We start from the raw sequence: 12,168 nt of genomic DNA on the forward strand, positions 1-12,168 counted from the left end.
TATGCAATATTGAATTATTAGGTTTAGCTATTTGCTACGTACCTTGCTTTTGGAGGAAAAAAAGTAGTATTTTGAGGTATGGTAATGATTACGTATGCCTGTTATGGCAGTGGTGTCAGATTACATACATGTATACATAGGGGCATTACCTTTAGTCCACCCGACACTGAAACATGTCGTTACGTCACCATCGATAACCAATTATACCCTGGCATTGGTACATATATTCATCATCATCATATGCTCATATGTCTATATGTATATGTCTATATGTATGTACTGTATATGTAATTTCTGAGTTGATTAGTGGTATAATGTGGGTGGTTTGATGCGTATGTCCCTTTAATCCACCCGACACTGAAATATATCATCACGTCACCATCGTAAACCAATTATACCCTGGCATTGGTACATATCTTCATCATGTCATGGGACATACGCTTCGTAACATGACGGAAAACATACCTGCACGGTCTGCTTCCGTATGTCCCGTGCCAGCATATGACGTCATATCATATGCTGCTAAGGGACATTGGTACATATCTTCATCACGTCATGGGACATACGCTTCGTAGCATGACGGAAAACATACCTGCACGGTCTGCTTCCGTATGTACCGTGCCAGCATATGATGTCATATCATATGCTGCTAAGGGACATACGCATCGTAGCACCTGACTGATAACATTACTTGCACGCAATGCTTGCGCAAGTAATAAACATGCACGTGACCACAGTTGACGTGACGTACACCCTGTTCTATATTTTTGTATGTTTTATTGTATTTTATTTGTATGTCTCGAAATGTTCTGATGAATTGAAAATGGTGGACCCTGTTGTAAACAAGTGTAATGCTTTATCATGGTGTCGTCCACAGTAACAGTTTTTGCATTGACTTGTGCTTTCGTTTGAAATGTATGTACCCATTCTGAATCTGCATAGGCCTACTGTTAATACAATTTTGACAATGTTTACATGTACAGAAAAATGCACAAAAATCACCATCAAAAGGATAAATGCAAGAAAGCCAACGGCTTATTTCCATTGCAGTCCCTTTAAAAATGAAACACAACAATGAATGTGGAGTGTATGAGTGAGCGTGTCCATGTGAGTGTTTTAGGAATAATAATTATTATGTTATTATTATTATTATTTCAATCAATCAATCAATCAATCAATCAATCAACGTGCATTAACTTTATGACATTTATTTCTATTTGGTACATTATGTAATTAAGAAGCCACGAGTTTCAAGATTAGTTATTTTCATGAATTAAAATCTGAATGAATGTCAGGCTACTGACACTGTAAAATCGCGACGCACGATCGGCACGTGCACATAATACTGACATTCTGAATTATATGTCACGCCTCAGTAGTAAAACCCTCGCCTGTGGAGGGCAGCATTACACTTGTCAGTGTACAGCCTGCCGGGAACCTAAGAAGAAGCTCAACAAATACATCCGACAGCTGGTAGACAAGTCAACATTAGCACCAATGCTAACAGATTATTATCTGTTTATTTTTTAAATCACCATTTGAAAAGAAAAACACCATCGTGTAAAAATGATTAAAGCCATTCTGATATTCAACAACCACGGGAAACCTCGGTTAATCCGATTCTATCAGTATTTTGTAAGTATTTATTTTTAGAGCTGTTTCTTAATAACCTAGAGAGAATGGGGAACTTGTATTGCCAGTAGCTTTGCTAATGTAAACTACAGACAGATGTACAGTATACGAAACATTTGTTCAAAGATGACTTATTATGAACGTCAATTAAATTATAAAGACGAAATATGCTATTTCGGCACAAAATAACGTCGTTGCTGATACATTATTTTATTATGCCCGTGGATATACAGAGTGAACTTAACAATGATAAATTAATATGATAATACCTTTTATATAATCACTATAGCTCTGGTCCATAGCCTTCTACTGCTTCTACGATTCTGCCCTGCAGTATAAATGAAACGCATTTCAGTCTAAATGAAACGCATTAGAGCTATGGACCAGCTATATAATCACCAACATGAATTATGTTTGTTATTTACAGCTAGGTAGAGTAGTGGGGCGAGAAGGAAAAGAGGCGACCGTAGGCCTACCTGTTACCCATTATTGGTCCCTTTAAATTACGGCCGATCTGATATCACAAGAAATTTGAGGGGACATTTTTTGACTCTTTGCAACCAATAGCTGTTATATATCTGTGGCTGCATTCCCTATGCTACCAAAAATATTGTCTGTCTGCCATGTGTCTTTGACAATAGTCTGTTGTACCTGCAATGTACTTACTTTTACTTTGCAATGATGTTACATACATATGAGTTGAGCTTTGCTAACGTTACAGCCTAGGAGAATATGTGACAGAGAACTAGATATTGAGAACATAGGCCTACAGGCAGAATAGACGCATTTTCAACACTAGATTTTTTTTAAATACATTGAATCTAGTTGCAACAGCAGCCATTGACAGTCCATAGCCCCAGCATATAGTGGCACCGGAAGGTCGCCAGTTCGAATCAGCGGTCCGACACGTTAAAATTACCACCGCTGAAGTGCCCTTGAACAAGGCATTGAACCACTACGATGAAATGTTCTCTGAGCAGGGCCTGGCTGGAAACAAGTTATTGAGCTTAGCCCAGATACCCTGGGTAAATATAGTAATCATTTCATTTCATTTCATTTCATACATGCCAAACATGAATAATGTCCTGTATTAATTAGTTAAACTCACCAACATTGCTGCACACCACAGAAAAAAACAAAAATCCACTGGTCATGTTATGATGCTTTGAAGCTATGCTTTGAAGCTATGCAGGTGAAGTGTTTGATACATAAACAGCCTATGACACGTTGCATCGTTGGCAAGGGTATAAGCTTTTTTTTAAACAAATAGCAGCAAACTTTCAAGATTTTGCAGTCACTTTTGGGACAGCAGCAGCATTTTTTTTCTCAGATTTCAAATGGGTTTAAAGATAGCTACTATGTTTATATGTGCAGTAGGTCTAGAGGTCTACTACAGAAAACACAATGTTTCCATTGGCTAACCTTCCTTTATCACAACAGTTCACAAATCGTGCTTCTGTGTTTGCAAAGTGTTGTTGTAAATTATTGATTGCATTATTGTTCATTGTTGACGTTATCTCTGTGCGTTGGTCTCCTGTTAGGCAGAGGATCTACAGCAGCAGATCATCAGGGAGACGTTTCATCTGGTATCCAAGAGAGACGACAATGTCTGCAACTTCCTGGAGGGAGGAAGGTGAGCGCTGTGTGGAGTGTAGTAGTGCACTGGTTCCCAAACCTTTTCATGACAACGACGCCCAAATTGACACTACGGTAATTAGCCCGCGGACCCCCATTTGAAAAGATGTGCCAGGGACCCCCCATAAGAGAAGATGTGTACGGCTCTAGCAGTGATTGTCAACCCGTTTCATTTCATGGACCCCCAGTTTGACAGGCATTAGTCTACATACCCCCGTTTAATGGCATTTCTATCTCTGGGAAATGCCATTAAAGAGTGTACAAATGGAACCAAACAGACCCGTTAGGGTCTGTTTGGTTAAAATAAACATTTGATGTGATTTTCACAGTTCTCATCCTTTTGCTTTCAGTCTCATCGGTGGATCGGACTACAAATTGATCTACCGGCACTATGCCACACTCTACTTTGTCTTCTGTGTGGACTCGTCAGAGAGCGAGCTAGGAATTCTAGACCTCATTCAGGTGAGCTGCCTGTGGTTACTCTGGAAATCATTTGTCTGTTGTTTTATATAGATATTGATATGTGTACTGGGCTGTATGTATTGTTTACTAGGGACGTATGTCGGTATAGTCCAAGATATCGCCTTGTTTATGTTTACTACCATCGGTGTCTCTGTCTGCAAATAAGATGACATTCACATGGACTAAAGTTGACAGTTGCCAGTTTGCCACAACTGATTTCAGTTTGGATTCCATAGATGTCAGCATGTCTTCTATAGAAGCATGCTATGCACCATTCGTTATTTTAAGATGAAAGAGTATCTTAAGTGGTCAATCTACATATTGTGCCAATTGTTTATGAAACACAACGCATAGGAAAACATCTTCTTTAACCCATTTAGACTGGGAACCCCTATATGTATTGCATAACTAATACCTTTCAATCCGAGAACCCCTTTTGTGTTGTTAATTTTTGTCATTCTTTGAAGTTTTTCAGAAATCTTAGGTCAGGATTTAGAAAGTCTCAGGTCTAAATTGGTTTCAAATAAGTCTAAGTGAGTTTAAAAGCCCTGGCTGCTAGCAGTCCCTACACAAGCAGTGCTGCTCCTTAGATCCATCTGAAAATGAGAAGGGCAATGGGTCTGCAAAATCAGTAGGCCTCATCCTGCAATAATTTTTTGCCTGTTAGATTTTGAGATAACTATGTGTGCAAGAGTTTTGCCCAAAGTTGACACTAGAGAAAGGGCCACATGGTCACAATATCAATGGGGTTCATCCTTGACCTTGGTACGTTTGTAAGTTTTATGTCTGAATGCATATTCATGAAAAATTGTGCAGTTTGATATTTTAGCCAGACGGTGGTGCTAGAGCGTAGGCCATTGGGTCACCAAAATATATGGGCCTTGGTGCCATAGTCCAATCAATAAAGATCTTATAACCTTCTAGATCTAATGTTCTCCTTCCATTCGATTTGAGATTATTTGCAAGTGGAAAGGAAATTTAAATTCTGAACAGATTATTTTAGTTGGGACCAAAGTGATGGCTACAACTACAAGCGTGGCTACTGGCTAATAAGTATTCATCAGAGATTGATTGTATCACTGACTTACTGCATCTAAAGACCAATGTGAGATCTTTCAGATCCTCTGACAAAGGCCTTCTGACCATACCCGCGACCAGACTCAAAACTAAGGCCTTTGCAGTGGTTGCTCTGACACTGTGGAAACTTAAGCTCTAGTCTCTTGGCTAGCTTTAAAAAAATGCTGAGTCAGTTGACGGTTTTAAGAGCTTGTTAAAAACACATTTGTTTCGTTAGCATTTTCTCTTGTGAAGTCTTGACCTGACTCACTTGTGCAGGTCAATGTTTTTGCTTTATTTCTTGATGTGTTATTGCTCTTATGTGCCTTGTTTACTTTGAACCCATTTAGACCTGAGGCCGGTTCTAAAAATGACTTCTAAATCCAACAGTTTTCTGAAAAACGTATGTTGCTATAATCAGTGATTCTCAAAATTTAAGGCCCCCCATAAATGATATGTATTTGGCCGTGGACCCCCATCTCAACATTTTGTTCCAGGGACCCCCAGAAGCAAAGATTTGAGTTCAAAATGTTGCTTTAAAATATATACATTAAAATATTTAGCTTGTATATCTGCTATCTTTGAATAGCCAAGTATAAAATATGCCTAACCCCACAAGAACCAATGCTTTATACTATACTTACGTAGAGACTCTCTTCTTTCTTTTGAGATATTCTACATCGTCATAGAACAAAATATTCTGTGGCTCAAAGACACTGTTCTAATCTAGAGCAACTCCGGGCAGTTAATGACACCAACACTATCAATAACCCTTGAACTCACCCGAGCTGCTGTTGTGAAAACAGAACTGCTGATATGTCAGTTATATGGAAGCGGATACTCAATCTAATCTCACACACCTCGTAGTTATGTGTGCAAGGTTTACCATTACATCAGGGGTCTTCAACAAACAAACTTTTTTGGACCAGGTACCTCTTTTGGGGTAGACATTTTTCCAGGTACCCCCTCATCTGAAGCGGCCGCAGAAACCTTTCAAGTGTCCTGAGTCTTTTTGTTGTTTCTGCAGCATGCGTCCTGCTGTTACTGTTTGGGGTTGACTGATGTTGTAGTTTTAGTAATCATGTCAGCTATTGGCCCAAAGCAAACATGAGAGAAACACAATGAACAACACAAAAAATACGTTTATTGCGCAACTTGGCAGAAATGACCACGTAGATAAACATAATTTTAATGTTAAAAAAAGTTATTTTTTTATTTTTATTTTCCTGGGAATTATTTCGGGTACCCCCTGGCTATGCGTCGCGTACCCCTAGGGGTCCGCGGACCCCACTTTGGGAACCGCTGCCCTAGGGAGGTCCGCAGAGATACTGCAGGGGGGCCGTCAAATATTTGTGTGTGATAGGGACTTTTATTTTATTTTATTGTTACATTAACCACTTGAGAGTGAGACCTCACATCCCTGGCTATTTTCAGCAAAGCGGTTTGGTGTACAGTATCGAGCCAAAGGTCTATGTCTAAGTTTACAAAGTATTTAGGGTTTAAGTTATGTTAGAAAACACACATTTAACATCAATCCAATATGTAGTGGGTGTCCCTGCTTCAGGTCCTGAAGACCCCTAATTTGCATCATTTCAAGGAGCTTTTAGGCCATGTATTTCCAGAACCGTTACTTTTCAGGAACTGAACTTGGCTTTCCAAAAGATGAAGTTGAAGTAAAACACTGTTGTTGATGGGTTTTTTTCATTGGTCGACCTGGTGTCCCTATTTTGGGCATGTCATTCATGAATCATTATAGGTGACATTTGTTTGTACAACAAATTTAAAATCCCCGGTCGCTATTTTTACACACAATTGATATGTATGTAAAAACATAAAAAGATACAGGGTTGGTCACTACCATCAAACATTTTGCTATTTTGTAATTAAATTATCATTTCCATTTTGAAAATGTTCATCACAATGCTTTTTGAGCTTGTAGGTGGATATTTCCACTATTAATGTTTTTTAAAGTTGTTAAATATATGTTGTTTGTAATATCTGCCCTGTACAATCGTCATGTAAAATGTCATAATCGTGTAATGGGTGTACTTCCACCAGAGTGAAGCCAAAGGTGAATTTCCATTGTGTATAGCGCATGTCTGATGACGTGTATGTCCTTATTCTCTTCCAGGTGTTTGTGGAAACTCTGGATAAATGCTTTGAAAATGTCTGCGAGTTGGACCTAATCTTCCACATGGATAAGGTAAGAGGAAATTGATGTTTGGGGTTTTTATGGGATACCTGTCATGAGCTCAGCTGGCATCAAACTAAGCCTTGAGAGGTAAATTGTGTCCTAGCCGTCCGTATGAAGGCTACAGTATACGTCCACGACGTCAGATAGGGGTCAAATGTCCCATTTAAACTTTGACAATATGAAATGGAAGCATCATATTGTTGCTGTCAGGCAGAAACCTCTTATCTCCATATTGTTTTTGGTAAAAAGGGTAATGCAAAAGATCCACAAGCTTGAAACGTGGCGCAAAGCAACGCTTGTAGATCTGCTACTTTTGAATTTTAATCCTGTAAAGTAACAGTTTTGTTGTTTCCACCCGACAGAGACGATATTAGTGGCATGCTTCCACATCCCCATCTCTCTACAAAACTGACCTAGATGTGTGGTTGGAAGGGGATGAATTAGACGTGTGTGTGTGTGTGTGTGTGTGTGTGTGTGTGTCACACACACACACACACACACACACCATCTTGATTCAATTTCCCTGACAGGAAATTGTTCTCACATGGAGCAATTCAAGCAAGGAGGATTAGAGAGGAGAGCAGTGTGGAAGTTAACACACTGACATTCAGAGAGAGGACAGATACCCTGTTGGTCCTCTTCCAAAGAGAGACATGCACACATGGATTAAACAAGAATCAACTCTACCAGATGGACAAAGTCCACCTTTGCTACTACTGTTTGCCGCTGCCTTTCATTGAGTTACTGTTCTTTTTCTTTCTTCTCTGTTTTTTTTACTTTTGTATGTCATTGTATAATTGTGTTTCCTTTCTTGGTGTTCTGTGCAAAGCACGTTGAAATGTGAAATGCCTTGCCGTGCCTTACTGTAGGTGTTTTTGTAGTTTTAGCATTGCAGACAAAGTGTTTAGCATAGCGACAGGTGGACTGAAGTATTTATTTCAGTCCAACATTTGTATATCAGCTAATCTTCAAGGAACCTCAGTCCTCAGGAACCTGGCCACTGTCCAGTACAACCACTGACCGCTGTCTTCCGCTTACCACTGGGAGCTGCCCAGTACAGACACAGTCTTCCACTGACCACTGGGAGCTGCCCAGTACAGTCCCAGTCTTACACTGGCCACTGGGAGCTGCCCAGTACAGTCCCAGTCTTACACTGGCCACTGGGAGCTGCCCAGTACAGTCCCAGTCTTACACTGGCCACTGGGAGCTGCCCAGTACAGCCACAGTCTTCCACTGGCCACTGGGAGCTGCCCAGTACAGCCACAGTCTTCCACTGGCCACTTAGGAGCTGCCCAGTACAGCCACGGTCATCCACTGGCCACTGGGAGCTGCCCAGTACAGCCACAGTCATCCACTGGCCACTGGGAGCTGCCCAGTACAGCCACAGTCATCCACTGGCCACTGGGAGCTGCCCAGTACAGCCACAGTCATCCACTGGCCACTGGGAGCTGCCCAGTACAGCCACAGTCTTCCACTGGCCACTGGGAGCTGCCCAGTACAGCCACAGTCATCCACTGGCCACTGGGAGCTGCCCAGTACAGCCACAGTCATCCACTGGCCACTGGGAGCTGCCCAGTACAGCCACAGTCATCCACTGGCCACTGGGAGCTGCCCAGTACAGCCACAGTCTTCCACTGGCCACTGGGAGCTGCCCAGTACAGCCACAGTCATCCACTGTTGGGCACTGAACAGCTCCACTGGAGGAACTGGCGGTTCCAGTGCCTTATGCAAGGAGACTAGTAGTGACTAAAATGCATTTTCTGTTTGCTAAGGAGATGGGAAGACCCCTGTTACTGAACACATACTCTAGTCTATAACAATGATTGATATAGAGCTCTTTAACACTTAATTTAACCAAAATGTATAACTTAGCCACATTTAAATATTGTTCTTCTATCCATGATCATGCCAGAATGTCTTGCAACCTACACTCTGGTTTCTCATTACAGGAGTCGGTATGTGTGTACAGTATATTCCTGCACTATACCTGTATCCATTGATCGTTGTACATTGAAATTGATCTATTGAACATTCTGACTTTCAAATGTACATAATTTTGGTTTTGATTGTATTGCTGTATTATTGTATTGTGCTTTCTGCTTTGGCAATGTAAACGTATGTTTTCTCATGCCAATAAAGCCCTTTGAATTGAATTGAATTGTATGTATGTACTGTAACTGTACTGTATTGCTGTCTCAGGTCCATTACATCCTCCAGGAGGTGGTGATGGGTGGGATGGTTCTGGAGACCAACATGAATGAGATCGTGGCCCAGGTGGAGCTGCAGAACCGCATGGAGAAGTCTGAGGTAGGACTCCACTGACAATGCCACACTTGGAGTGTCACAAGCTTTACAATGAACTAAAATAACTTTAAACAGGGCCTTTAAAACAAAGAAAGCACCACACAGTGGTGACTGACTAGAGCAGTGGTTCCCAAACTGTGGTGTGCGAGCGCCTTCTAGGGGGTGCGCGGCATGAAAAGGCTAATGGTGGTGCTATGGTTTTATTTTAAATATATATTAACATATATATGGCAAGTATATGCCGAATATTGCCTATGCTGCATACTGTATATATATATATATATATATATAGGTTCATATATGTGGATAAATAGGAAATATATGTGTCTATATAGCTTATGCAATTTGTATTTCCATGTGGGGGGGTGCGTCAGCTAGGTCAGGAGGTAACGGGGTGCATGGCCAAAAAGGTTTGGGAACTGCTGGACTAGAGGATCGGCTGTGGAGTGGAGACACCAAAATCAGTAGGGTTTAAATCCTCTATCCAGCTACTATATTTTCACATATCAAGTTTATTTTGGGCTGAGTTTTTGAACTCCCAAATGATCTGGCAGGCCAGATTGGCAGATCTTTTTTTGAACTTTGAATCCTGAAAAGTAATAGTTTTGGAAATATGAGGTTTACACCCGGCTGCAACGATAAAAAAAAAGAAAAGAAAAAAGCAAACGGGGCATGAGAAGCATAAAAGCAAACCATAAAAGCCACAACAAACTGAGTAAAAATAAGTATAGCATTGGCTGCCATATCATGTTTACACCAAAGGCTTGTTTATTGCAACCACATTCTCACTCAATGCCGACTCAGTGGATGAGGTGATAAATAAATGAGACTGAAATCATTCTGGCTTTTCTATGTGAGGAGCCTCTGACTGCACAGCACAATGCAGTAAGAACTTGTGATTCCCGGGGGGCACGGTGGCGGAGTCGGCAGCGCTGTCGCCTCACATCTAGAAGATCCCGGGTTTGTTTTCCGCTGGGGATGCTGTGGGCACTGGGGGCGTGTTCTCTCCTCGTGTCCCCTAGGGTTAGGGTAGGTAACCTCATAAAAAACATGCAGTAATCCTCCTGTTACTGTTTATAAACTGCCTCCCCCTGATCAGCCGGGGTGCCTGATGGAGGGGAAAGGAACTACGTTACTGCGCTACGTCCTACCGGGGGGGATACTTTACAGGGAAAATGAAGAAAAGTGTGAAGAGGTCAGGTATGTTATGATGTGTGTTTTTATTTTATTTTCTCTTCTCTCATGCATCTTCAGGGCGGCCTGTCTGCAGCCCCAGCGAGGGCCGTCTCCGCTGTGAAGAACATGAACCTTCCAGAGATGCCTCGTAACATCAACATAGGAGACCTCAATATCAAAATGACCAGCCTCTCCCCTTTCTGACCAGTGGGCGGGGGGGGGGGGGTCTATGTCTGGGGCCAACTGGGGCTCATACAGGGGGGAAATGGGAGCCAATTAGAGCGGGAGGATCTTGCTGTATATTAGTGCTGGAAGGCTGAAATTCTACTGAGATTATGTTCTGTCCTCAAATACAGACAGCAGTAACAACGTCGGTTTTGTTGAACTGCTATTCTCATGATGTCACTTAGACTAGAGCACCTTTACAGTGTTTCAATTGGATAAGTCCCTGGAAGCAAACATGAATAAATACATAATATATAGCCTATATCGAATCAAAATGGACCAGGAGACAGTCTAAACTCTTTCTTGGTTTCACTCCTCTTTACGTCGTTACTGCTCTCTGTCTTTGCGGGACAATGACAACCGGGCAGAGAGACCAGCCCAGGTGTACCATTATAAATAGGTCCAGTTTAATGTTTTTAAGTTTGTTTTGTGTATGTATACTTTTGAACCACAACAGCTTACTTCTCTCAGCCATGCATTCATTCCGTCCCATATGCTGACATGTTTGTTTGTTTGTTTGTTTTTGTATTCCTATGGGAGATGAGCTGTGTGTATGTCAATTTTGAGTTCTGCTGTATGAAAGTTACAGGATTACTCCAGTTTTGGGATTTGCACAACGTTGTAAAGGTTTTTGCTGTAGCAGCATAAAACAAGAGTAATAATATATATCCATGTGTATTCCTTTTATTTGGACGATGTGTTTGCATTTTCCGTTAGCACTTCTGTAGTGTTGGTGTTTGGTTATTTATGGCGGTCCATCATTAATCGATGATGACTTCATATATCTCTGAGGTTGTATAGAGCATAGCAGTGGTGGCCATTTTGTTTACCGGTGCTGGTTCCACAGATTGAAAGCCCATTCATTCAGCCCATGGAGAATTCTAAAAAATATTTCTATTCATTATTTTAAGCATGGAACCAAAGGCTCCTGTGTAATCATGACCATAACGCATTTGATTCTGTGTCAAAAGATATTTGAAAATCGAAAAGCAATGTTAAAAGTTTTAAATTAGCCTTTTTTTGCTGCCACTTCTGTGCTCTATAAGGGTTTTCAGAGCCTGTTGCCCTCATGCCACCTCATGTGGCTGACACTGTAGATAGAGCTATTCACACCTTTCCACATGAGGGCCAGGTGTGTGGACAGACAGTCCTTGTGCATGCATTATCGTCTGCATTTCTCTATTATAGGCTACTGCCTACAATTGTGTTCTCTTAAGGGCAATACCACTTTGGTAGAGATTTGGGTTGTGTAGTTACCTTGCCATGAAGTAACTCTAAAGGTGGACAAGAAATAATAAATAATCGTTCCATTGATTAGAAATGATGGATTATTCAATATGCTCCTCATTGACGTTGTACGGTGACACTGTTTCTTAACCCATTCAGGACGGGAACCCCTCTTGGTGTTATTACCCTTCAGGACGGCAACCCCTTTTGGGGTTCTTGTTGCCATGTACAGTATATAGATAACATTTTTGTAATTT

The 12,168-nt window shown here is 41.2% G+C and overlaps 1 protein-coding gene across 1 annotated transcript; it reads left to right on the plus strand.

The window, feature by feature from the left end:
- The first annotated feature begins 1,384 nt into the window (after window positions 1–1,384).
- Window positions 1,385–11,350, plus strand: ap3s2 (adaptor related protein complex 3 subunit sigma 2). The gene is made up of 6 exons (XM_079497675.1): window positions 1,385–1,635; window positions 3,174–3,265; window positions 3,618–3,729; window positions 6,917–6,988; window positions 9,179–9,286; window positions 10,538–11,350. The coding sequence occupies exons 1-6, from the start codon at window positions 1,567–1,569 to the stop codon at window positions 10,661–10,663; spliced, it is 579 nt and encodes a 192-aa protein (XP_079353801.1). The 5' UTR covers window positions 1,385–1,566; the 3' UTR covers window positions 10,664–11,350.
- The last annotated feature ends 818 nt before the right edge of the window (window positions 11,351–12,168 follow it).

The sequence above is a fragment of the Electrona antarctica genome, assembly GCF_951216825.1.
Source record: "Electrona antarctica genome assembly, chromosome: 3".
Lineage (NCBI taxonomy): Eukaryota > Metazoa > Chordata > Actinopteri > Myctophiformes > Myctophidae > Electrona > Electrona antarctica.

Excerpts from the sequence above, each read along its gene's own strand:
- ap3s2 (XM_079497675.1), top strand. The coding sequence starts at position 1,567 with ATGATTAAAGCCATTCTGATATTCAACAACCACGGGAAACCTCGGTTA. Across the intron at positions 6,989-9,178 it reads TAATCTTCCACATGGATAAG|GTCCATTACATCCTCCAGGA; the intron begins GTAAGAGGAAAT and ends TTGCTGTCTCAG. Across the intron at positions 9,287-10,537 it reads ACCGCATGGAGAAGTCTGAG|GGCGGCCTGTCTGCAGCCCC; the intron begins GTAGGACTCCAC and ends ATGCATCTTCAG.